At 46.0% G+C, this 25,621-nt stretch overlaps 1 protein-coding gene across 1 annotated transcript; it reads right to left on the reverse strand.

Moving 5' to 3' along the window:
* Positions 1-4,076: 4,076 nt before the first annotated feature.
* Positions 4,077-19,092, reverse strand: LOC125445083 (keratin, type I cytoskeletal 19-like). The gene is made up of 8 exons (XM_048517923.1): positions 18,279-19,092; positions 15,928-16,010; positions 14,397-14,553; positions 13,334-13,495; positions 11,553-11,678; positions 10,147-10,373; positions 7,504-7,665; positions 4,077-4,392 (listed from the first exon to the last, which is right to left on the reverse strand). Exons 1-7 carry the CDS (start codon positions 19,041-19,043, stop codon positions 7,527-7,529), a joined length of 1,659 nt encoding a protein of 552 aa, XP_048373880.1. The 5' UTR covers positions 19,044-19,092; the 3' UTR covers positions 4,077-4,392; positions 7,504-7,526.
* Between the last annotated feature and the right edge of the window lie 6,529 nt (positions 19,093-25,621).

Here is a 25,621-nt window from a genome sequence, read left to right on the forward strand (position 1 = left end):
GTATTTATCTACAAAAAATCTTAGAGACGTGTATATAAATTCTTTTCCAAATCCTGGTAAAAGATTCGTGGGACCTTTTCAGATTACTAAAGTGATTACCATGATGTCACTCGCTCGCTTAGATTTGCTCTAACTCTCTTTAGCAACATTCATCCTGTCTTCCATTCCAGCTTGCTCAAGGAGGCTCCCGCTTCCGATAAAGCCCAAGCACGACCTCGGGCTGAGAGGCCCCCACCGACTATTATTGATGGTCACAAGCACTACTAAATTGACGCTTATCCTGGACTCTCATGACCGTGAACGCTATGCAATATTTAGTCTCTTGGGTGGGATATTCCCTCTTAGGTATAATCAATGGGTTTATTCCGAAAATATTGACGCCCCCACCCTTATTTCTGCTTTCCACCGCGCTTTTCCGCATAAACCTGGGGGGGAGGGGTCTTCTTTAAGGGAGGCAGAGTGTAAAGGATTCAATAGTGTTGATGGTGAAGTAACCTTGAGTGCATTCCACAGTCTGGGCGATAATAGCTTCATCTAAGGAGACTTTATCTATGCTGGAGATGAAGACCTCGCTCCCATGGGGAAGCAGGAGGGGGGATGGGGTGAATGGTGTTATAACCTGTGCTTCTGGCGGGAAGTGTCATTCCTGCCACTACGTGTACGTGAGCTTTCTAAGATGTCTTAATAAACGGACTTTTACACCCAAAAAGCCTTTTATTTCTGCTTCTATGGAATTCCTTACAGCAGCCCAGTCATGAAGGCACGGGGGGAGCTGGAAAGGATGGGGAATTGTGGCTTGAAACATTCCCCCAGCCAAGAACAGACATTAACGCCTGCTGGAATAAAGACCTCTGTGTGAGCAAGTGCTTACTCATGAGTATAGTTGGGGGTAATGTTCTCAACCTCCACGTTGTGGTTGAAGATCTCTCAGTATTACATCTGATCACTACACGGCAGAGAACAGTTCACCTGGAGAAAATGGCCACTTTGCATGGTGGGCTCTATGGCATCACAGCCCATTGAAGTCCCTTCCCATCCCTCCCCAAACCCCACCCTCCCCAAAACTTCCAGGTATTTCCCAGCCTGGAGCTGGTAACTCTAATTGTGAGACTGCTGCTCAATCAGAGTGAATAGGATGGGCTTAAAGAGATCTACCTTGTGACTGTGGAGGCCTTCATCAGAAAAGGGTTCCTGTTACTTAATGGTGGTGAAAATTTCCACAAAGAGAGAGCTTATTGTTAAAAGAGCTTGGAGAAGGTGGGCCCTCCCAGGTGAAGGAAGGGTAGGGATGCCAACTTCCATGTGGTGACTGGAGATTGCCTGGGATGACAACTGATCTCCAGACAATAGAGATCACTTAACTAGGAGAAAATGGCTGCTTTGGAAGGTCAACTCTATGGCACTATCAGCCATTGAAGTCCTCTCTCCAACCCCCCTAATATCCAGGTATTTCCCAACCCAGAGCAGGCAACCCTAAGGAAGGGGGTGAGGTGTGTGAAACAATAGCAGACTGGAGTTGGGGGAAGGAACCACCAGACAGACAGCTGTCAGTCAACAGTTGGGCTGTCAGTTGCATTCATTGTCCCCAGCCTTTGTTGCACCAAGACCCGGAGAAACTTTAATCAGTCAAGTTGTGGTCTGACTTTCCGCAGTCCAGGACTTCTGTGTCATTCTTCTCTTCCTCCCATTCAGGTTCATCCCCAGCAAACCTTCTGCCTTTAGTCCCAGCAACACATTCCCTGTAGCACTGTTGTTTTCTTTAAGAGTATGTAGTCTACCCATTGTCAAACTTACAGAACATTGCTCTGAAGAAGAAACGTTCTTGTCAAAATTTATCCTAGTATCAATAATAGAAATTTTTGCAGCTCCCTTCCTCTTGGGATCTCAGCTGCTCCATCTCCTTATTAGGACTAATAAAAGGAAACATTTCTTCACACAATGAGGATGGTGTTTGGAATATGCTGCCACAGGAGGTGTTGGCTGTTTCAACCCGGATAGCTTTAAAGTGCTGGGCTTGACAGATTTATGGAGGAGAAGTCAATCTATGGCTACCAATCTTGATCCTCCTTGATCTGAGATTGCAAACACCTTAGCAGACCAGGTGCTTAGGAGCAGCATCAGCATCAGCAGAAGGTCATTGCTTTCACATCCTGCGTGTGAGCTCCCAAAGGCACCTGGTGGGCCACTGCGAGTAGCAGAGAGCTGGACTAGATGGACTCTGGCCTGATCCAGCAGGCTCTTTCTTATGTTCATTTCCAGTGATTTTTGCTTGTTCATAGGAGTTAGCAGCTTGCAGTGCTATTCAAATGGGTGTTTTGTTTTATTCAATGAGCCATATTCCCAGTAAAGCCTTCTTAGAAATGAAGCCTAAGAATTTATTCCAGAACCTTTCTCACTCCTTGCACAGTATGAAAGTAAGGAAAAGACCCCTTGTGAAAATGAATGAAAATGGAGAGGACCTTGGGATCAAATGCTCTGCTGTGGTGCCATTTGGAAAGCCCAGTTTGGGATCTTCAGTTGCTTAGACCTCCTTTAGCCAAAGGCCTGTACTGATGCACACTTGGAAATTCCCTGCAGATATGGCATCTGGAAACCTGCAGTTGTTTTGGATGGCACTCCCGTTGGTTTGTGTCATCCACTGGTGAGGCACCCTGAGTCACCTCTTCACATATTTTCTTCACGTCCTAACTTGCTAGCATTATACTGAGCTGTAAACGATTGAGTGGCACCCCGAGTGGGCATTCTTCACCTCCAAATGTCAAGCTTGAGAGAAATGAATAAGCACGCCTCTATTCTCCTCAACTGAGTTCTAACACTATACAGGTTTGCTCAGTTGGGAGAAAAACAGTCGAAGGAAGGGGGACAGTAACAGGGAGCAAAATGGCAGGAGAATGCAGGTTTCAGCTTCCCTTTTGCTCTGACCTCTATCCCACCCCACTTTATTTGCAGTGGGGCAGATCTGGGTTTAAACAATCTGCTGCTGCCACATCTAACATTTAGCCCTGAGATTTGCTTGTATCCTCAAAAGGAATAACAACCCCTTACACAACCAGCTATGATCTCTGTCCAGGCAGAGTTTTGCTTCAGTTTCAATGCATCTAAAAACTGAGTAAATTGAAAAGATCTGTTAGAGGGCCTGCCATTTGTGGCCCTCGATATTGGAACAAGAATGGACACTTCTGTGGACTTTGGTACTTTGTAGGCCAAAATCTGTCTAGACTGTTCAGGATAGTACACTTTGCTTCTAACTGGAGGGGAAACCAGAAGTATACTGGCAAACATATCCACACAGGTGGGCTACTTCCATTCATATTTTAAATCATGATATGGGATATGTGCAGTGGTGGGATTCAGCAGGGTTGCACCACTTCGGCAAAACTGGTTGTTAAAATGGTGCTTGTGAGCAATGAGTTGTTAAATTATTTGAATCCCACCACTGGGTATGTGTATTTTGCAAATGTAGCTCATAGGGCGGGCTTATCAAGGAAAAAAACCAGGAGAAATTGAACATTTAACCCTGTCCTCCCCTATTTTCTCATTAGAAAAAGCCACCCCCGAGCCTGTCTTTTGCCCTGTTGGTGAAAACTGAAGCACCCTTAAGTTGTACCAATGCAGATTTTTGTTTTTAGTCTGATGCACATGCACAAACACACACACTAGCATACAAACAGACCAGATTCTGCACCCTTTGAGGGAAGAATGAAATTAGTCCAGGCGCTGAATGTGAGCATATGGGAACAATAATAATAATAAGAGTTTGAAGTTATATCCTGCTTTCCTCAACCTAAAGGAGTCTCAAAGCAGCTTACAAACTCCCTTCCCTCCCCACAGCCTGTGAGGTAGATGGGGCTGGAGGAGTTCTGAGAAAACTGTGACTGGCCCAAGGTCACCCAGAAGGCTTCATGTGGAGGAGTGGGGAATCAAACCCAGTTCTCCAGATTAAGAATTTGCCACTCTTAATCATGGCACCACACTGGCTCAAATATGATGTGTTACCTATACGTCCTGTTTGTGACTTGGTTAATATGGTGTTTTCAGGTATTTGCTAAGAAATATTTGGCACACACAGGCTTCTGTTGGTGTCAAGAGAAAAGCGGAGATTTATTTAAGACTTCTCATTTAGTTTTCAGTGGTCGGTAAAGGACTAACCACGGCACTGATGCTTCTGGGAAAGAAACAATCATTTGAAAGACTTTATGCAGAATAACAGAAAGAAGCTGGAGAGGGATTGATGTGCCTTCTGCTTGGCATTGCGGGAAACGGTTGATGGACACACCAGCTTGGAGGAATAACTAGGGATGCTTGTCTGGGGGGAGGGGTCACATCTGCTAAGAGGATCTTTCACCAGGAGGTGCTCATTGTATCTTAGAACTGTTCATTCTCCATCAGTTCCTTGGGAATGAGTAAAAAGGACAGCATTTAGTTACTGTGGCTCTTTGGCAGTACAGTTCATAAGCATTTAAACCACAGGAAACATAAAAGTCCATGGGTTGGATCCAACCAGCTTCTGTTCTGGTGGAAAAAAGAGAAGGTGTCCTCTTGAGCACTCAAAACCAAAGCCATCTCTGGTAGGGACTATACTAGCAAGAGAAATTAAGCAAGACTGAATAAAAATGCTGTCTGGATCCAACTCATATTCACAAAATAGTTGTACAGTCTACACATGCATCAGTCTAAACATCTACATTTTTAACATCTATCAGTTTGCTTTTTTTGACTTTCCAATGCCAACCCAGAGAACAGGCTGTAAGTGGCTGACTTAAACTAGGGATCTGCAACCTGCAGCTCTCCAGATGTTCATGGACTACAAATCCCATCAGCCCCTGCCAGCATGGCCAATTGGAGAGCCGCAGGTTGCAGACCCCTGACGTCTTAACCTTATTTTTGGTGACTGCTGGACGGTATGAAGGTTGCTAAAATAGTTCATAGTCTGCAATCTTCTACAGCTAGTTTTCCACAAGTGTCCCACTGCATCCCAATATCACTGACTTCTCCCCCCCATGGACGTAGGTAAGGGGGGTTCTCGGGTTTGAACCCCCCCCCTTCATGTCCGAAGCTCCGCCCACCCATTTGTGGGTTTTTAAAACATTTTAGTGCTTTTTCGGTTTTTGGCCTGCAGGGGGCGCATTGTTTGGGCTAGCAGCACCAAACTTTCAGGGATTGTTTGGGGGACTCTCCTGATGATTCTACCTGGGTTTGGTGAGGTTTGGTTCAGGGAGTCCAAAGTTATGGACTCCGAAAGGGGGTTCCCCCATCCTCCATTGTTTCCAAAGGGAGTTAATAGAAGATGGGGGCTACACTTTTGAGGGTCCATAACTTTGGACCCCCTGAACCAAACTTTGGGGGGTGCCTGCTGTCAGGGGTGCAATTGTTAAGCTAGAAGCACCAAACTTTCAGGGTATCTTTAGGAGACTCTCCTAATGATACCACCCAGGTTTTGTGAAGTTTGGTCCAGGGAGTCCAAAGCTATGGACTCCCAAAGGGGGTTCCCCCATCTCCCATTGTTTCCAATGGGAGCTAATAGGAGATGGGGCTACACCTTTGAGGGTCCATAACTTTGGACCCCCTGAACCAAACTTCAGCAAACCTGGGTGGTATCATTAGGAGAGTCTCCTAAAGATATCCTGAAAGTTTGGTGCTTCTAGCTTAACAATTGCACCCCTGACAGCAGGCACCCCCCAAATTTCCCCAGATTCTCCTTTTAAATCCACCCCCTTCGGCATGGATTTAAAGGGAGAATATGAGGTCCTCAGTTTAGAAGAAGAATAATTTGGATTTATATCCCCCCTTTCTCTCCTGTAGGAGACTCAAAGGGGCTTACAATCTCCTTGCCCTTGCTCCCTCACAACAAACACCCTGTGAGGTGGGTTGGGCTGAGAGAGCTCCGAGAAGCTGTGACTAGCCCAAGGTCACCCAGCTGGCATGTGTGGGAGTGCACAGGCTAATCTGAATTCCCCAGATAAGCCTCCACAGCTCAAGTGGCAGAGCAGGGAATCAAACCCGGTTCCTCCAGATTAGAATGCACCTGCTCTTAACCACTACACCACATTGAAAGTGATGCTGTTTCAGGGTGGGGGATAATCCACCCCCAAACAGCATCTCTTTCAATGTTGTTTAACTAGGGACCGCAGGTTCTCCCTTTAAGGTGGATTTAAAAGGAGAATTTGGGCTCTCTAAACACCATTGAAAGTGATGCTGTTTGGGGATGGATTCCAGCATCACAGCAGCTGCCCGGGGGGGCGGGGGGGGGGCGCAAAAAAGGCTCCATTTTCCCTCTATGCCTCTGCCCAGAGGGGAGGGGCAGGGCAGGGGAGTCTGCCATCCCCCGCCTCGGAGAGCTGCTTTTATAAGCGTTAGGCCCGGGGCGGGGCTTGGGGAGGTGTGGCCATGCCCTAGGGGCGGGTGGGGGTGTGGCTCACCCCCGAACCCCCCCCATTAAAAATATATACCTACGTCCCTGTCTCCCCCCACAAATATATGCACACTGTTGTCGCTGAAAATAAAATGTGGGAGACACAAAATCTGATGGCATGGTATGGTAGTGTTCTGAAAGAACGCCCCAAAGCCCAAGAACTTAAGCCAATCACAGCCTACTTAAAAATATCCTAATTGTGAATTTCAGAATTGCAAGTCAAAATCAAACAGGAATCTGGCGGCTCCTCAAAAACTATCAAGATTTTATTTGAGAATCTTTTGAGAGTCTGCACGAGTTTATAGGGGAACAAAATATTTTTAAAATACCACCAGACTCATGTTTTGTTTGTTTTTGCTGTGACAGACCAATATGACTGCCCCTCTGGGCAAAGCTAGTCTCTTGAGCTGGTATCACAAAACCAGAGGATCCAGTGAATTTCTATACTTGTACAATTTTGAAAATACTCTTGGCTACTTCCCTCTGTGCCCATTTATTGACTTCCTGTTTCTTGTCTCTGCATTGGTCAGTTCTGTTTGGCCAGTTGTTACGTTAACCCGTCTTTTCCCACAAGGATCTGGACTAAATAAAGTTTGTTTTGACTGCCGATCTGGCGTACGTCTTCTTCTTCCTCTTTTTTTGAGAGAGCGGTGTTGTCAAAACTCAAAACAAAACAAAGAAAAACTGCATGTGCCAAATTGGCAGTCAAAACAAACTTTATTTGTGTAATTTTTACACTGAAACAGCAGGAGGATGAGCTGCAAACAGAGGAAACTTCCAAGAGAAACCTTCACTAAATGGCGGGCAGCGGGAGAATCACAAGTGGGAGCAAATGGTGGGTACAAGCTGTGGCAAAAATTAAAGTAACATCTACGCGGGGGGAGGCAGGAAAAAACTGCTTTCCCTGGCAAACTATTACATTTTTTGTCCACGTTATACAGACAAAAAAAAAGCCAATATGGTTCTTTTTAAAATGTCTGCAAGACATTTTCTTTGTGCTGTGCATAAAGGGCCAGTGACACAGCCTCACACGCTTCCACCTCTTTTCTCGAAAGCTAGAATCATGGGCTAGAAGAAAAAGCAATCCTCACCTCATACACTCCCTCTTTGAGGCCTAGTGGTGTACGTGACCTCCATGGTATGAATGCCCCTGAGAATGTGTCACGTAAGTATGGGATGACCGAACCTCTCCAGATCTTCCGCTCGATCCACCAGTGGCTCTAGTGGTTCCTGCTCCTCCTCCTCCTCCTCCTCTGCAAGAAGAAGAGAGAGTTCTGATCAATTACAGCAATTACATAGTTACATCTAGTCTAGACTACTGCAGTGCCCTCTACTTGGGGCTTTCCTTGAAGAATTACATAGTTACATCTAGTCTGGACTACTGCAATGCTCTCTACTTGGGGCTTTCCTTGAAGATTGTTTGGTAGCTGTAGTTAATATGCAATGATGCAGCTAAACTGTTAATCGAAGCCAGCCACTGGTAGCATATGACCTCAATACTACAGCAATTGCGCTGGTTACCAGTGTACTCCCAAGCTCAATACTGTTCCGCCGGGCCTTTGGAGGTACCGGCCGCTGATGTGGTGCCCCCCCTGTTTGGCTCCTTGTTTGGTCCTCGTTTGACCCTAACATCTGGGTCATTGGTCATCTACCGAGGCCCCCATGCCTCCCTCTGGGGGGGGGATTTTGAAATTAGGATGCTGGACCCACTCTTATTTTCATTTTCCTGATAATTGTTAATTACTGCTGCTTTTAATGTTTTAACTATTCTGTACTGTTGCTTTTGTTTGCTGTGCACCGCCCAGAGCCCTTTGGGGATGGGGCGGTATAAAAGCCTCAGAAATAAATAAATAAATAAATAAACAAACACAAGGTATTAGTTGCATCATTTAAAGCCCTACATGGGTTGAGACTGCATTATCTAAAGGACTATCTTCTCCTGTTTGTCCTTGCTCAAGAATTAAGATAAAAGAGAGAAACCCTCTTGACTAACCCACAAATCCACAAACTTGTCCGGTGGGCACACAAGAGAGTGCCTTTTCAGTGGTAGCCCCACCATTATAGAACAGCCTCTTCAGTGAAATGACCATCATTTTAACAAGGTAGGTGTATAAAAGACACTATAACAATTACTACACCTTGGTGTACAAAAGCTCAATACTTGAGTCATAAACAAATGATTTGCAATTGTTTCAATTGATTTGTAATTGTGATAGTCCCAGTTTAATTAAGGATTCCTTTTGACAGACACATTTTTTAAATTTGTTGGTAGTTCTAATTGGGGTTTTGAAGTTTTGGCCTTTTATGGTGTTTTTTGCCATTGTTTTATTTATATTGTTTTTTATTTTTTTTAAATAATAATTTATATTGTAAGCTGCCTTGAGTTCTGGAAGAGAAAAAGTTGACTAATAAATCTTTTAAATAAATAAATATCTGAAAAGTAGTCTTTTTGAGTAACAGGTCCAGCTTGGCCTCTTGGTAATCACCTTGTGCGATCCGATAATAGCTGGGGAAATTAGGAACACCAGGATTGGGTGCTCCTCTGGGTACCTGTCAAAAGAGTCTGGTCTGGAGGCACCTGACCATGTGTTGGATACTAACAAAGCAGTCCTGAATAGATCTATGCCCTCCTAAACCACTTGACTCTGACAGGCTGAAAAGGATGTAACTGTTCAGGATTGCACTGCAAATGATGGCCTCTTGTTGGGATTTGGCAAGTGCCAGTCACACAATTCAGTAATGAAGGAGTTAATGCTGTGCATGCTAATTAGTTAGTGAGGTCAGAAGTCAGTGACCAGGTAATTGACCCCTACTGGTCAGTCAGACCCAGCATGAGATACATGCAAGTCCGCATGTAGGATATAGGTATATATTCTTTGTTCTCTCTCTGCACATGCTCTCTAGTAGCTTATTAGCCATGTGATAGCCAAGCAGAAGCTAGCTAATGGAGCTAGCCAGTTAGAAAGGTATTTTCTTGTTTTGTATCCAAGTTTACCCTTCCCTTCTTTTATAGTTAGTAAACTTTATTTTCAGTAAACAACTGCCTCTGCCTCTTTATTGCGCAAACTCTGCATTTATAAGAAGTGTGATATAATTATCACAACAAAGATTCTCTTCACCTCTTTTAACAGTCTGGGAGCTTGTGACATCTATACTGTCCCCCTCTCCGGGAGGGTTTTTATTGATAGTTTTAATGCTGGACACCAAGTGATTTATGTGGAACGCTGTAATTTTATATTTTAATGATGTTAATTATATTAATTTTACTGCTATTGTTATTACTGTTTTGTAACAGTTGTTGTTCACCGCCCAGAGCCCTTAGGGGATGGGGCAGTATATAAATACAATAATAAATAAATAAAATAAAGGTCGGGGCATTCTTGGGGACAGAGCCAACTTTAGTCAGCTCCCTAGCAGGCACCGCCCCTCAGACATATGCCTGCCTCTGGGCAGTGTATGTCCACGTAGCCCTTTGGGTTTTTCATGGTGGGGAGGTGCAGGGCTTTTCCCTGCTCACCATACCGCAGAAATGTCCTTTGGAGGAGGTGGGGTGGTGCTGCATTGGTGCTGTGGTCCACCACTTCTGGGTTGGGATGGGGCTATACACTGGCTCTCACCCTATGGCTTCAACAGAAAAAATCTACAAACTGAAAATGTGGTTTTTGTGTTGTGGTTTTTGGTTAATATATGTCCTCTGGTTTATAGAAGGCCCGCAGCCCCTGCATGCGACCTACACAATGTCGTGTTGTCCGCCCTCCAACAGGCAGCGGTAGGTGGCAATCTCCTGCTCCAGCCGGCTTTTGACGTCCAGGAGCTCTGTGTATTCTTGGTTCTGACACTCCATTTCAGCCCGGAGCTCTGCCAGCTGTTGCTCCAGGGCAGAGATGCGTTCCTGAAGCTCAGCCAAGTGGCTATTGTAGCGATGCTCCGTTTCACCCAGCGAGCCTTCCAGGGTATCTCTCTACAAAGTCAAGCACAACATTGTTTCTATTTTAGAGCTGCAAACCTTCCACTTGAAATGCTGTGCAAACAGATTAGAGGTTCCTGGAGAAGACACCGGGGAAAATCCTTTCCTTCAGCAGTTCCCAAATTGTGGGTCAGGATCCCAAAGGGGGTTATGACTCTCTCTGGGGTTGGCCGATCCCCCCTGACTGCTAGCAGGGGATGTGTGGGGGATAGGATTGTTAGATCCAGGTTGGGAAACTGCTGGAGATTTGGGGATGGAGCCTGGGTGGTGGGGGGACAGGGGACTCAGTGGGGTGCAATGCCACAGAAACCACCCTCCAAAACATCCATTTTCTCCAGGGAAACAGATCCCTCTAGTCTGGAGCTCCGTTGTAATTCCGGGGGATCACCCAGCCCCACCTGGAGGCTAGCATCCATAACTCTCTCACCAGCAGGTTGCAAAGAAGAGAAGAAGAAGAGTTTGGATTTATATCCCCCCTTTCTCTCCTGCAGGCGACTCAGAGGGGCTTACAATCTCCTTGCCCTTCCCCCCTCACAACAAACACCCTGTGAGGTAGGTGGGGCTGAGAGAGCTCAGAAGAACTGTGACTAGCCCAAGGTCACCCAGCTGGCGTGTGTGGGAGTGCACAGGCTAATCTGAATTCCCCAGATAAGCCTCCACAGCTCAGGCGGCAGAGCTGGGAATCAAACCTGGTTCCTCCAGATTAGATACACGAGCTCTTAACCTCCTACGCCACTGCTGCGAATAGGAACAAGGAAAATGGGGCAGACTGGCCATTCAGGCTCCTAAGGTAAGACTCAATAGGCCAATTTCTGTCCCCTCCCCCCTGCCGGGCCTTTCCCCTCTCTCACAGGGTTTGCGTAATGTCAGGGGGATTGTATCTGATTGAGATGCATTCCTAACACAATGTAATTGCTACAAGATATATGTAACCAGTTTGCTATGTGTTACCATTGCAGAATTGGGGCATTCTTTCTTTGATCTATTTTTTTCCTTGATCTTTGCATTATGGCTTCACATGCCAGGTAGATAATTAGGCTTACCCCTGACACTCTTGGTCTCATGGGGGCAGGAGATGTGGTACATGTACATTTGGTGGTCCCATCCTTTCTTGCTATCATTTCACACCCTCCCAACCCAATCAACTTCTGGAACTGTTTTGAGCTCTCTTACCAGGCTGCATTGGGCCTCGTAATCAATCTCCAAGGCCTGCAGTTGGCGTCTCAGTTCAGTGACCTTATTGTTGCTCTGTTCAATCTCCTGGCTACTGGTGCAAACATCACGATTCACCTCCTCAATCTGTAATAAGCAGAATTGTTGTATGCTGATGTCCATTACCCCTCTGACAAACATATCAAGTTGCCTTATTCTGAGCCAGAATCCTGGTGGTCTATCAAGCTCAGTGCTTTGTTTGGTGGCAGTTTTACAGGATCTCAAGGATCTTTCACAGCAGCGATTGCCTGACCTTGAGGAACTGGAGATGCTGGAACCTTCTGCAGGAAAAGCTGAAGAGCCATGGCCTCTTTCATAAACTTTGGGGGTGGGCGGTATATTAAATTGAATAAATGAATGAATGAACTTCATAAACATAAAACAGAGTTGCTTTCTACTGAACCAGTTCCTATCAAACCCAGTATTGTTTACTCTAGTGTTGTTTCTGCACGGCAAAATCATACCTGTGTACCACTGGTTTTTTTTAACCTGGGTCTATTACATCCTGGGGTGTCCATTTGCATGGCTGCCCATTTTGTGAAGGAATCTAGTGAAGACCGGGAGGAAATACTCCAGCTTGTTTCACATGAGCCTGAGACTTCTGTATTTATATTTCAAGCTTATTTGAGCATGCCCGGTGCCCCATGTTCTGATTGGCTGTTGTTTTTGAGTGGCAGCTGCAAGCTTATCTGAGCATGCCTGGTGTCCCGCATGCTAATTGGCTGCTGTTTTTGAATGGTAGCTGGAATGAACATCAGACAGGGAGATCAGGTGGCTGGGTGGAAAAAATACAATGCCCTTGCTCCTGATTGGTGTTCGCACTGTAGCAGGCTCTAGCAGGCTCACCCCAGAGTTTTTTAAAAGAACCTCCAATGTGGCAGACTTTGAATACCCCAGGATGAGGGAAATATCGCTGGGCAAACCCACTTTAGGACCGGGAACCATGCGGAATTCTTGACAGCACAGGGATATTTCTCTTGCTCAACCCAGGATAATTTGATAGTGTGAAAGTGACCTAGGTGTCAAACATGCAGCCCAGGTCTGGATCTGGCCCCTTGAGAGAGCTTATTAGGCTCACAAGCCAGCTGAGGCAAGCTTCTCCCCCCCACCCAACAGTGTCGGACTGGTGAGCCCAGTGCCAACTGCCTTCCCCAGTGTTGATCTGGGCTGGCAAAGCTACTGCAAACTTGCCAGCTAAGGCAGCCCCCCAGTGCTGACCACCTCCCATAGTGCCATTCAAACCTAGGCTGGTGAGGCTTCCACTCTGGCTGGCAAGACAGGCTCACCAGTCAAGGCAGCCCCATGCCAACCCACCCCAGTGCTGTTCTAGGCTGTTCTCACCTCCACCACTCCTAGTGTCAATCTCGGCTGGTGAGCCTGCTGGAGACTCACCAGCCAAGTCAGCCAACTCCCCCCGCCTCCCAGGTTCTGGTCCAACCAAGTCCCATTTATGTCAAATTTGGCCCTTGGAACAAATCAGTTCAACACCCTTGCTCTACTCTATCTAGCAGCATCTCTCCACGGTTTCAAGTAGAAATCTACTGTCCGGTGTACTGTAGATTCGGAGGACTTGAAGTTGGAACCTTCAAGCGTGCAAAACAGATGGCTCTCCCACTGAGCCACCACCCTTTCTCCCCTCCCATCAAAGAAGTACATGCCATGCCCAGAACTGTAGTTGCCTCCATTCCTGTCTCCAGTGCATCATGACCCCATGCTGTGCATCTGGAAGGCTGTCGTCTTACCTTGGATGCATACCAGGTCTCGACTTCTTTGCGGTTGCATTCAATCATCGATTCATACTTGCACCTCATTTCTTCCAGGATCTTCCTCAGGTCAGGTCCTGGGCAGGCATTGACTTCTACGTTAACATCCCCAGTCGAATGTTTCTTCAGACTGGTTACTTCCTGCAGGAGATCAAAAGCTGACTAAAATAGCCACTACTGAGGTGATTTCTCCTCTGCCCCTTGCGTTGCTCATCTTCCATCCTACACCACGCCCAGAAGTGAACTGCCCATTTAACTCACAAAGAAAGTTGCAGGTGGGCATGTGTATGTGCTCCTATAAAGCCTGAACTTCACAAGGCTTGAGCCTCTAACCCTCAATAGAACTCAACACATCTTTCACTTCTAATCTGCAGACCATCTTTCAACATCTAAAAGTACTGGTTGTTGTGGGTTTTCCGGGCTGCGTGGCCGTGTTCCGGTAGATCTTGTTCCTAACGTTTCGCCTGCATCTGTGGCTGGCATCTTCAGAGGTGTATCACAGAGAGAAGTCTGTTACACACTGTGTCCAGTGTGAAAGAAATGTTTAGTGGGGTATATATTATCCATGTCCCAGGGTGGGGAACCAATCAGTAAGTGTTTGGGTGGAACTTGCTATGCAAAGGTGTGGTTGACTGCATTGTGGGTTTTTTCAGTCCAGGGATTGATTCACATTTGCATTCCCTGCAACAGCAACAGTCTTAGTGAATGCAAACCCTGTGTCTGGGTGGAGACCATTGTCCATGAACCTAGCATGCTCTTGGACAATGGATAATGGACTCCACCCAGACACAGGGTTTGCATTCACTAAGACTGTTACTGCTGCAGGGAATGCAAATGTGAATCAATCCCTGGACTGAAAAATCCCACCCGCAATACAACATGGTGAACAAAACCCACAACAACCAGTTGAGTCTGGCAGTGAGAGCCTTCGACAATGTATCTAAAAGTATTGTTCTCAGACTTTAAGCACCTGTACTCAGGAGAATACTGTGTCATGTGTTCCAGTGAGACCTCATAAATCGAGAAGACAAATATCCCTCACCTCCTCATGGTTCTTCTTCAAGCTACACAATTCATCCTGCAGATTCTCACATTGTATCTCCAGGTCAGATCTGCAAGCTGTCAGCTGGTCCAGAATTTGATGTAAGCCATTGATATCAGCCTCCACATTCTGACGGAGGCAACATTCTGTTTCGTACCTAAAGCACAAGGAGCACAGCAGAAGAAGAAGAGGTGGTTTTGATACCCAATTTTTCTCTGCTGAAAAGAGCCTCAAAGTAGCTTAAAATCACCTTCCCTCCCCACCCTTCAACCACAACAGGCACCTTATGAAATAGGAGACACTTGAGAGAGTTCTGAGAGAACTGTGACTAGGCCAAGGTCACACAGCAGCCTGCATGTGGAGGAACGGGGAAAGAAATCCAGTTCACCAGGTAAGAGTCCACCACTCAAGTGGAAGAGTGGGAAATCAAACCCGGTTCTCTCGCTTAGAGTCCACCTCTCTTTTCACCAACATGGGCAAGGCGGAAAAACCCTCCTCTAGGGATGGCTACTGTTGCACCAAAACCAGTATTTCAGGCATTCAGGAGCTTTTAAAACCAGCATTCCCATACCATACCACCTGTGTCCAGACACTAAAGTATATATAAAAGAGACATGGAGACATCCAATGAATGAGATGGCTCCTCTGTCAACCACAGTGTTGGACTGCAATTTTATCCTGTCTTGGGCAGGCACTCCCCTCATCTGCACTCAACAGTCTCTGCTCTAGAGTCTCATATATTATTTCAGTACAAGGCACATCCCACGTTAAAGAAAGAGGAGGAGGAGAGCTTGGATATATATCTCACCTTTCTCTCCTGTAAGGAGTCTCAAGTGGCTTACGAATTCCTTTCCTTCCTTTCCACAAAACAGACACCTTGTAAAGTAGGTGGGGCTAGAACTGTGACTAACCAAAGGTCACCCAGCGTGTTGTAGTGGTTAAGAGCAGCTGTACTCTAATCTGGAAGAACCGGGTTTGATTCCCCGCTCTTCCACTTGAGCTGTGGAGGCTTATCTGGGGAATTCAGATTAGCCTGCATACTCCAACACACGCCAGTTGGGCTAGTTCTTCTGAGCTCTCTCAGTCCCACCTATTCTACAGTGTGTTTGTTGTGGGGGGGGGAGGGAAAGGAGTTTGTAAGCACCTTTACGTCTCTTTACAGGAGAGAAAGGGGGGATATAAATCCAACTCCTCCTCCTCCTCCTCCTCCTCCTCCTCCTTCTTCCATGTATAGGAGCAGGGAAAGAAATCCAGTTCACTAAATAAGAGTCCACCGCTCAGGTGAAGGAGTGAGAATCAAACCCGGTTCTCCAGATTAGAGACCACTGCTCTTAACTGCTAAACCACGCTGGCTCTCAGCCTGAAAGAACCAAAATCTCCATTCTGTAAATCCTTTGCAATAGTTTGAATCACTTAGAGTCCACCAATCATGGCAAGAGGATCCTTTAACTGTGTAATGTAGGGGTGATCAACTTATGGTGTTCTCGATGTTGGTCACCCCTGCTCCTTTGCTTACTGGAAAAATACTCACTTGGTTCGGAAGTCATCAGCAGTCAGCTTACTGTTATCAATGCACAGAAGGAGTTTGTTGTTTTCCACACTTGTGCAAATGAGCTGGGAAGAGACAAAGTTAGGAGAAACCAGTTATGAAGTTTTCACACTTCACGCAAAAGGTTTGGGACTAAGGTTTACCAAGTGATTGATAGTTTAATGTCAATTGCTGGCCAGTCTAACACAGGGGTCTGCAAACTATGACTCTTCAGATGTTCATGGACTCCAATTCGCATCAGCCCCTTCCAGCATGGCCAAGTAGCCATGCTGGCAGGGGCTGATGGGAATTGGAGTCCATGAGCATCTGGAGAGCCATAGTTTGCAGACCCCTGGTCTAATCCCAGCTGGGAAAGAGCCCCATGGGGCAGAGTAGTAAGCTGCAGTAGTGCAGTCAAAAGGTGTGTTCATGACCTGAGTGGATCCCAATGAAGGTCAGTTTCAGGTAGCCAGCTCAAGATTGACTCAGCCTTCCATCATTCCAAGGTTGGTAAAATGAGTTCACAGCTTGCTCAGGGCACTAACACCAGCTGCATTCCAACATATAGTCAGATGCACAGATAAGAGAAGTTGGACACCACTGAGCAGCTAAACCCCAGGCTAGCAGGTCATTGAAGTGCCTTCCGGGAATCAATACAACTTGTTCTTAACACCGTCAGAACGAGGTTTTGCTCTATTATACCTTAGCCAGTGTCCAATGCCAAAGCACCACACAAATGCTCATACATATAATGAAAATAATAATGTTGTTGATTGCTCCAGGCAAAAAAAAATATTAACTGCAGTGCTAAAGTTGCAGTCAACAACATAAATTAACTGGTAACATAATGTGAAACACTTGGCATGCTCTCAAATAGAATCGTGGAGTTGGAAGAGACCACAACGTCCATCAAGTCCAACTTCCTGTCATGTATACAATCAAAGCACTCCTGACAGATGGCCATCCAGCCTCTGTTTAAAAATCTCCAAAGAAGGAGACTCCACCACCCTCTGAGGGAACTTATTCCACAATCCTTACTGTCAGGAAGTTCTTCCTAATGTTTTGGTCAGTTATTCCCAACCAGGGTTCCGTGGTATCTTGGGTGCCGTGAGAATGTCCCAGGGGTACCGTGGCAACGCTACCAGCTCCCTCACTTTTGCAGTGTCTTCCGCCAGTGCCAGCAAGGACATGGAGCTGGTCCAAGGGGCAGTACCTGCCGCAAGGTCAGCAGCCACTTCCCGCCCCACGGTGCTTCCCTTCGCCCTGGGAGGAGAAGGTGGGGGGGTGGCAAGCAAGGGCACTGGGAGGGGAAGGTGGGGGGGGGTGACAGGCAGGGGCACTGGGAGGGGAAGGTGGGGAGGATGGCAGGGGTACCGTGAGATATGAAGAGTGAGGTCAAGGGTACCGTGACGTTGAAAATGTTGGGAAACACTGGTTTAGGTGGAATCTCTTTTCCTGTACCTTGAATCCATTACTCCGTGTCCTAGTATCTGAGGCAGCAGAAAACGCTTGCTCCCTCTTCGACATGACATCCCTTCAAATATTAAAACAGGGCTATCATGTCACCCCTTAACCTTCTCTTCAGGCTAAACATGCCTAGCTCCTTAAGCCACTCCTCATAGGGGATGAAATAGCACTGGGCTCAAGACAGAACTAAATATTATTAAACTGCCAATTGAGATCTGGATTGGGATTCTTTCCCTTCCTTTCTGTGTCAGGCAGGGTTTTATAAATGCCAACTCTCCTTCCCCAGTTTTGTCAAGAAAATTTTAACACACACCCTGCAGTTTAAAGTTTGCAGAAATACATTTTTTAAAAGAAGCAAAATTAGATCCTTCAAATGCAGTAAACTACATAGACCGCAGATATGTAGAGTAGTTTTATGTTGCTCATTGGTTATCCTCTGGTTTCAGAATTTTGGGTGGTGCACAATGCATTAAAACTTGCAATAAAAGTTGCAATAAAACATGCATAAAAAGACAGGCTGAATCCAGCATTGTCTTAAATTTTGAAAATCAAAGATAATAATTTGAAACCTTTTGTTTCATTTTTTTAAAAATGGCTACATTTAACTTTCTGTCAGAACAGAGCTCTTTTTTTAATCAATAAAAGTGAAAATATTCAGTTCTGGGAGAAAAAAAATTTCTACCTGTAGGAATGGCCTGAATAAGAAAGACCAGCTTTAAAGAGACTTCTACATTTTCTCTTTTGTATGGAATAATCATATGTTGGCTTCCTGCAATTTGCATTTGGGATCTGCGGAGTAATTCTGCTCTGAGTTTAAGCTGGGTTGTTTCTTTGAAACAGAAAAGAGCAAGCTTCCCTAAAAATTACAACAATGTTTGGTATCCTACCTGGTTCTTAATATCTTCAATTTGTTGGTGATAATGGGTGTAGTCTTTTGGTTCAGAGAGAGGTCCTTGTTTAGCATAAAATTCCCTGATCCGGCTCTCGAGCATGGCATTTTCCTCCTCCAGGCATCGGACCTTGTCCAGGTAACTGGCCAGACGGTCATTGAGGTTCTGCATGGTCATCTTTCCATCAAGGGTAGTGAACATGCCACCACAAGCCATTGGGTCGCCACCCATGCCAGCAACCATACCAGGACCAGCAACCACAGTAGGGCCAGAAACCATACCTCCAGCAACCACACCACCACCAAATCCACAAGGGGCACCCACCATACCTCCACCCATTACAGAACCCATGCCAGCAACCATACCAGCAGGCATAGCCCCAACCATTCCACAATGGCCACCCACCATACCAGGATGGGTACCACCCATCACACCACCCACCACCCCTGCATGACCACCACCTACGGCAATATTCCTAGCAGTAGAACCTCCAACAGAGCCAGCGCCGAACCCACCACTCCCCGCAATGTGTACCCCACCACCAAACCCCCCGCTGCAGCTGCCGCTTGAAAAATGACTTCTTGCTGCTCCATGGGAACAAGTGGATCCTCCAGCAACATGACTATGGCCACCGCCTATCCCACCGGAGCTGTGCCGTCCAGAGGAGGCTGTGGAGACCCCGATTCTTCCTCCACCATGATTGCCACTCGCACTGCCGCTTCGTCCAGTTGTTACAACTGTATGCCTTGTCACAGTGCTCATTGTGCCAGCAATGCAGGGATTCCAAGAAAGAAGCAAAAGCTACAGCTGGGTATGAAGCAAGACTGCTGGACTCCTCTGCCCCACATCTCTATTTATACTCTTGGCAAAGGGTGTCACCGGTACTGGTTGAGCTTCTTTTGTGTTGGGTTTTTTTTCCCTCTGTCTCTTTCTGAACTCACAGCATTGGTTGCTGTAATTATTTCTGCCATGGATAATTTCACAAAGGCAAGTTGCCTGGAGATATCTTGGATTTACAGAAGATGCTTGTATGTGTCAGCAGCTCCTTGGGGGCGGGGGGGGGGGGGGGAAACCACATGAATATTGTGCATCATTTGTGATTTATACCAGCCAACATTAGTCTAGCTAGGAAATTGTAATCCCTTTTGTACAGAGAAGGAAATCTAACTTTTTTTTAAGGCAGCAGATTAGACCTCATTTGAACTATAGCTAAAATGCATGGAAAATATGAGCTCTTACCACTTATGGGTGCTATTCAATATTTTTATCAATGACTTTGATGATAAAATAGAGGGCACACTAATCAAATTTGCACATGACACCAAATTAGGACGGGTAGTTAACACCCCAGAGGACAGGATCAGAATTCAGAATGACCTGGACACATTAGAGAGCTGGGCCAAAACTAACAAAATGAATTTCATCAGAGATAAATATGAGATACTACACTTAGGCTGAAAAAATGAAATGCACAGACATAGGATGGGTGACACCTGGCTTGACAACAGTACATGTGAAAGGGATCTCGGAACCTTAGTAGACTATAAGCTGAACATGAGTCAGCAGTGTGATCAGTGGTGGGATCCAAAAATTTTAGTAACAGGTTCCCATGGTGGTGGGATTCAAACTGTGGCGTAGCACCAATGGGGCTGGGCGGGGCACAACGGGGGCGTGGCTGGGCATTCCAGGGCGGGGCATTCCTGGGCAGGGCTGTGGCAAGGACACAGCCGCTGCGCCGGTCCTTGGGCGGGAAACGAATGCACGCAGGCACAGGCTGCCACGCACGCCGGTGCACCTCCTGCTAGACTGCTTCAAGTTCTGGGCGCTACTGCTGAGAGGAGGGGTGTAACTAAGGCAAAAATCACGTGGCAAAATCACCAATTAGTAACCCTGTCTCGGCACACACAAATAATTAGTAACCTATTCTCGGGAACCTGTGAGAACCTGCTAGATCCCGCCTCTGAGTGTGATGCAGCAGCCAAGAAAGCCAATGCAATTCAGGGCTGCATCAATGGGAGTCTAGTGTCTGGATTGAGGAACTTCATAATACCATTCTATTATGCTTTGGTCAGACCTCACCTGAAGTACTGTATCCAGTTCTGGGCACTGCAATTCAAGAAGGATATTGACAAGCAGGAATAGCTCCAGAGGGGGGCAACCGAAAATGTTGAAAAGTCTGGAATCCATGACCTACGAGGAGAAACTTAGCGAGCTGGGTATGTTTAGACTGGAGAAGAAAGGTTTAGGGGTGACATGATAGCCCTGTTTAAATATTTGAAGGGATGCCATGTTGAAGAGGGAACAAGCTTGTTTTCTGCTGCTCCAGAGGCTAAGACAAGGAGTAATGGATTCAAGGTGCAGGAAAAGAGATTCCACCTAAACATTAGGAAGAACTTCCTGATGGTAAGGGCTGTTCAACAGTGGAATACACTGCCTGGGGGGTGGGGGGTGGGTGGAGTCTTCTTCTTTGGAGATTTATAAACAGAGGCTGAATCAGTCGGGAGTGCTTTGATTGTGTGTTCCAGCATGGCAGGGGGTTGGGCTTGATGGCCTTTGTGGTTTATTCCATCTCTATGCGGTCTCTTCCATCTCTATGATTCTATGTGTGTACACACAAAAACAAAAAATGCTTGTCTCATTGTCAACAATTTTTGTTGTTTTTTCCTCACATGGTGGTATAATATAAACTAAACAAATTGTTTGGGTGGCCAGGTGAACCTTCAAAGGTGAAGGAAAAGAAGCTCTGGCAAGGCAGCCCTGGAAACGGGCATGGTATCATGACTACCAACACTGGGATGGGGAGAGCAGACAGGCTGCAGCAATTGTGGCATGGAAAAGCATCTTCCTGGTACAACCACACAATGTGCAGCCCACAACCCACTTTAGGCTGATCACACTGGTGACCCTAGTGGAAAGCAAGGCCAACAAACCCACAACCTCCAACTAAAAACAACAGATGCAGCAACCAAATGGGATTACTGGGAGTGAAATGAAGGAGCTGGGAGCAGAACAGGTGGAGAGTGGGCGGAGGGAAGGAAAGAACGTACCACTCTGGGAGGATAAAGGGGGGAGTACAATGAACCCGAAGCAGGCATGGAGCACTAGTGCAGGTGCAGGCTCCTGATGAATTTGAGGAAAAGGTCTGAGTTTGCCCACGTCAGGAAAATTAATGCTTTCACCCACTTGAAGCACAGCAGCATTAGGACCACTGCATAAATGAAAATCAAAGTCGGACATTGTTGTGAATTTATTGCATAATTGAAAATCTGCCATGACACAAAGGTGGGCTTGCCACAAGGATAGGACTTGTGTGTGCCGAACACTGTCAAACTGAAATTGCATAACATAAATCCTGAAATCAGAGAATGTTATATGCCAGATACTGATTCCAGAACTCTTATCAACGCTCCTGAGAACATCCAGTAAATATTAAACTTGAAGAATTTGCAGAGAATTGTTTTGGGGAGCAAACTAATTTCTGCTCAAATTCGCACATGTGCTCAGAAGGTGACAATGCACTCTGAATTCAAACCTAGAAACAGAGCTTGAATGTGTCCATAGGTATCTTCATTCCAGAGCTTTGCTCCTTGGTATTTTCATTTCTTCTACAGTGTATCATTTCCTCCTATGGAATTGCCCTTTTAAGTTTATTGCCGATCACCAATGGTAGTCAAAGTCCAGAAGGATTCATGGGACCATTATACATGGAACACATGGAATACATGGAACACTTACCTCAGGGCTCTTAGCTGTGAAGTGGGTCTGTAGCGTGGTCTCCTTGTGTTTCTCTGTTTATATGCAAGGAGTCATTCACTGCCTGCCCTGCAGCTGCTTGCTGAAGTCTCAAAGGACCTCTGCTTTTCCCAGTTCTTTTAACTCCACCCATCATCTCCTTCTTAAGGGCACAGATCTCATCACACCCAGTACTTGCAAGATAAACAACTTTGTCCTTTAAATTGCAGTTATATCACTATAACTGTGATTGCTGTTATATTGGAGCCCCTTTCCAAAAATAACACCCCTACCCCCCCCCCCAATTTCCTGGACCACACTGCTGAAGAAGGGGACCATGTCCTAGATCTCTCCCCCATTTCTCCATGCACACACACATGCACACACAGTCTTCCTGGTTTTCAAATGCAATAAAAGGTAGCGATTTTGCAGGGATACTCTTTTATATCAATATCATAAATAACAACAATTGAAGTATTAACAAACCTGAAAAGGAGGAAGGAGAGAGGTTGCTTGGGAGTGCAAGGAAGTGGAAGGGCCAGGTGGTGGGCAGAGGGAAGAGGTCCAGGGCAAAGCTGTGTTCACTGGCAAATCTCTCCTACTCTGGCAATGAAGGAAATCAAAGTCGTGCATAAAGTAGTGTCTCTTGGCATGGGGAGAATGGAAATTGAAAGCAAGGCTTGGGGAAATACATCCATACAAGAAATCTTACTGCGACTGACATTCGCCCCAGCCATGCAGCAGACTCATTGTGCATAACAGGCCAATAAGTCTCCATTAATCCAAAAGGTTTGTCATATAGATGAAAATTATATTTTCCCCCAGGACTGCTTCATGTTTCCAGTCATGAAAAGCATTGGAAATGGGGGAATATGGATTAAGTGTTATATTTTTTGATTCTCCATTCCTCCATATGAGAGGCGGACTCTAATCTGGAAAACCAGATTAGATTCCCCACGCTTCCACAAGAAGCCTGCTGGGTGACCTCGGGCTACCCACCTACTTCATAAGGTGTCTGTTGTGGGAAGGGGAAAGGAAAGTGATTCTAAGCAACTTTGGGACTCCTTAAAAGGTAGAGAAGAGCAGGGTATAAAAACAGCTCTTTTAAAAAATAGGTTAATGGGTCAGCAAACCAAATTCTACAATAAGTTTGTCTGAATCAGTGACACAGTAGCCAGCGTGGCTCTATGGCTGTGGTGGTGAACCTTTGACACTCCAGATGTTATGGACTAAAAATTCCCATCAGCCCCTGCCAGGATCCGCACGAGCCAATAACAGCTGTGCAAGTACGGTAAAACACTGTTGGGGGGAGAACTTTGCACAGCTTCCGCCCCTGAACCGAGGCTGCACTGCACTATTTCCCCCCAACCAGTGCTTTTGAAACTCACTAAACTAGCGAGCTTTTTTTCAAAAACACTGTTTTGCACCTGCAAACAGCTCTGAGTGGGAGGCGCTGCTTTTGGATGCATCCTTTAAAAAAAAAACCCTTACCTCCACTTCTGCGCAGCTCCACAGGAGAGGATGACTGGTCGTCCAACCCCAGGGCTGTGGGGGCCTGTCCCCTTGTCCCTACGGAATTGCGCAGGGAAGAGAAGGTAAGTTTATGAAACAAAAGACGCACCTCCACGTGGAGGCACATTTGCGAGCTGTGGCAGCTCCAGGGCCACCCACATGGAAGTGTGCAAATGACTCTGAGGCTGCACTGGGATCATATATCCTGGTGTGCATCCACATCCCCAGCTCGTGCAGAAAGGGTCTATGTGTTACAGCCTAGAACAGAGGAGCTGCTAACTGACAGTTTCTGGCATGTTCCATGTGAAAAGGATATTATTTAGACAGACCTAAATCATTTCCAGATAGGGTTGCTGAACTCCAGTCTAGGAAGTTCCTGCAGACTTATGGACAGTGTCTGGAGCTGGAAACATCTAGGAATGAGAGGGTACATAGAGGGACATGATGCCGGAGAATCCACCATTCAAAGCAGCTGTTTCCTCCAGGGAATCTGATCTCTCTTGCATGGGAAGTTGTAATCCTGGGGAAACTCACCTGGAGGTTGGTAACCAGTTTCCCAGAGGACTTGAAGACCTTGTTAACTAGAAAATTGTCATAATTTCTATCACCTCATGAAATATAATTTCCTTTTCTTCTACTACTGCAGAGCTCATACTACAGAGAAAAGCTAAGTTGGCACACTAAAGTTGTTAAACTGGCAGGGAAGGGTATCTGGGAAGAACCTGCTATCTTGTTAGCAACAGATGAGTACTATCAGGGCTGATTTTTATATTCCACTCCTTGCAGGTACCTGGGTGTGGCCAAAGGAGAAAGCCAAGGGGTCCCTGGCCCTTGACTCCTACCCGGTGGCCTCCATTAGCCTGCCCAGTAAAGAACACACACCTAGGAAGTGCTTGTTTTACTGTTTATCTTGTTTATTAAATTACATTGTTTCTGTAAGCCAGTTTGGGGCCCATTGGGGAGAAATGGGGCATACAAATGCCTAAGTAGATACATGAAACTGCCTGACTAGGAGGTAAATTCTTTCCCAATGTTTTGTTGGTTCGCTGAGCCTGAAGAAAGAAACCCATTTGCTGGATCATAGTGCAAAGATATGACAAAGGATTGTGTTAGCATTTGAATTTTTCCCAACATTCCCCATTTTTTCTTTCCAATTCTGAATTTGAAATATGAAGTTTCCAGATTCTTTAAGTCTTGTGGTCATCCCATGACTTTTATTTACATTAACAAGCATGTAATATTTTCAAATATGAAAATTTGACTTTTGAAAAATTTAGTCATTATGAGATTTTTGATACTACCCTTCACATCTGGGCTCAGGGTTGTTTCTAATTTCTATAAAAAAGAAGAAGAAGAAGAGTTTGGATTTATATCCCCCCTTTCTCTCCTGCAGGAGACTCAAAGGGGCTTACAATCTCCTTGTCCTTCCCCCCTCACAACAAGCACCCTGTGAGGTGGGTGGGGCTGAGAGAGCTCCGAGAAGCTGTGACTAGTCCAAGGTCACCCAGCTGGCGTGTGTGGGAGTGCACAGGCTAATCTGAATTCCCCAGATAAGCCTCCACAGCTCAGGCGGCAGAGCAGGGAATCAAACCCGGTTCCTCCAGATTAGATACACGAGCTCTTAACCTCCTACGCCACTTCTGCTCCTCCTACACCACTGCTGTTCCTAAAACACAGCATCATGAAACAGCATAAATAATCTTTAAAATTACAGTTTAAAATTACAGCTTAAAAATGTTGTATAATCAATAAAAGTTAACCTAATCTATGCTCATTTAGCCCCACCTCTTGATGGCATTTACAGGGCCTTAGGGGAAGGACTCAATAAGAAAGAATAAGTATAGGTCCTGGAAAAGGGAAAGGAAATATAGGGAAAGGTCATGAAAAATAGGAAGGAAAAGGAAAGGAGGGGGAGAGAACAAGGGAAGAGGGGAAGGGGGGGGCTGATGATGGTATTTCCGTAGCTGCCTCAACCATATGCCTGGTGGAATAGCTCTGGTGGATTCTGCACAGGGGAAATATAATAGGTGTAGGATGCAATACAAACCGTTTTGGTGGAAACTTCGCACAGGTCTGGTCCTCAAAACAAGTCCTCC

The sequence above is a fragment of the Sphaerodactylus townsendi genome, linkage group LG15 (assembly GCF_021028975.2).
Source record: "Sphaerodactylus townsendi isolate TG3544 linkage group LG15, MPM_Stown_v2.3, whole genome shotgun sequence".
Classification (NCBI taxonomy): Eukaryota; Metazoa; Chordata; class Lepidosauria; order Squamata; family Sphaerodactylidae; genus Sphaerodactylus; species Sphaerodactylus townsendi.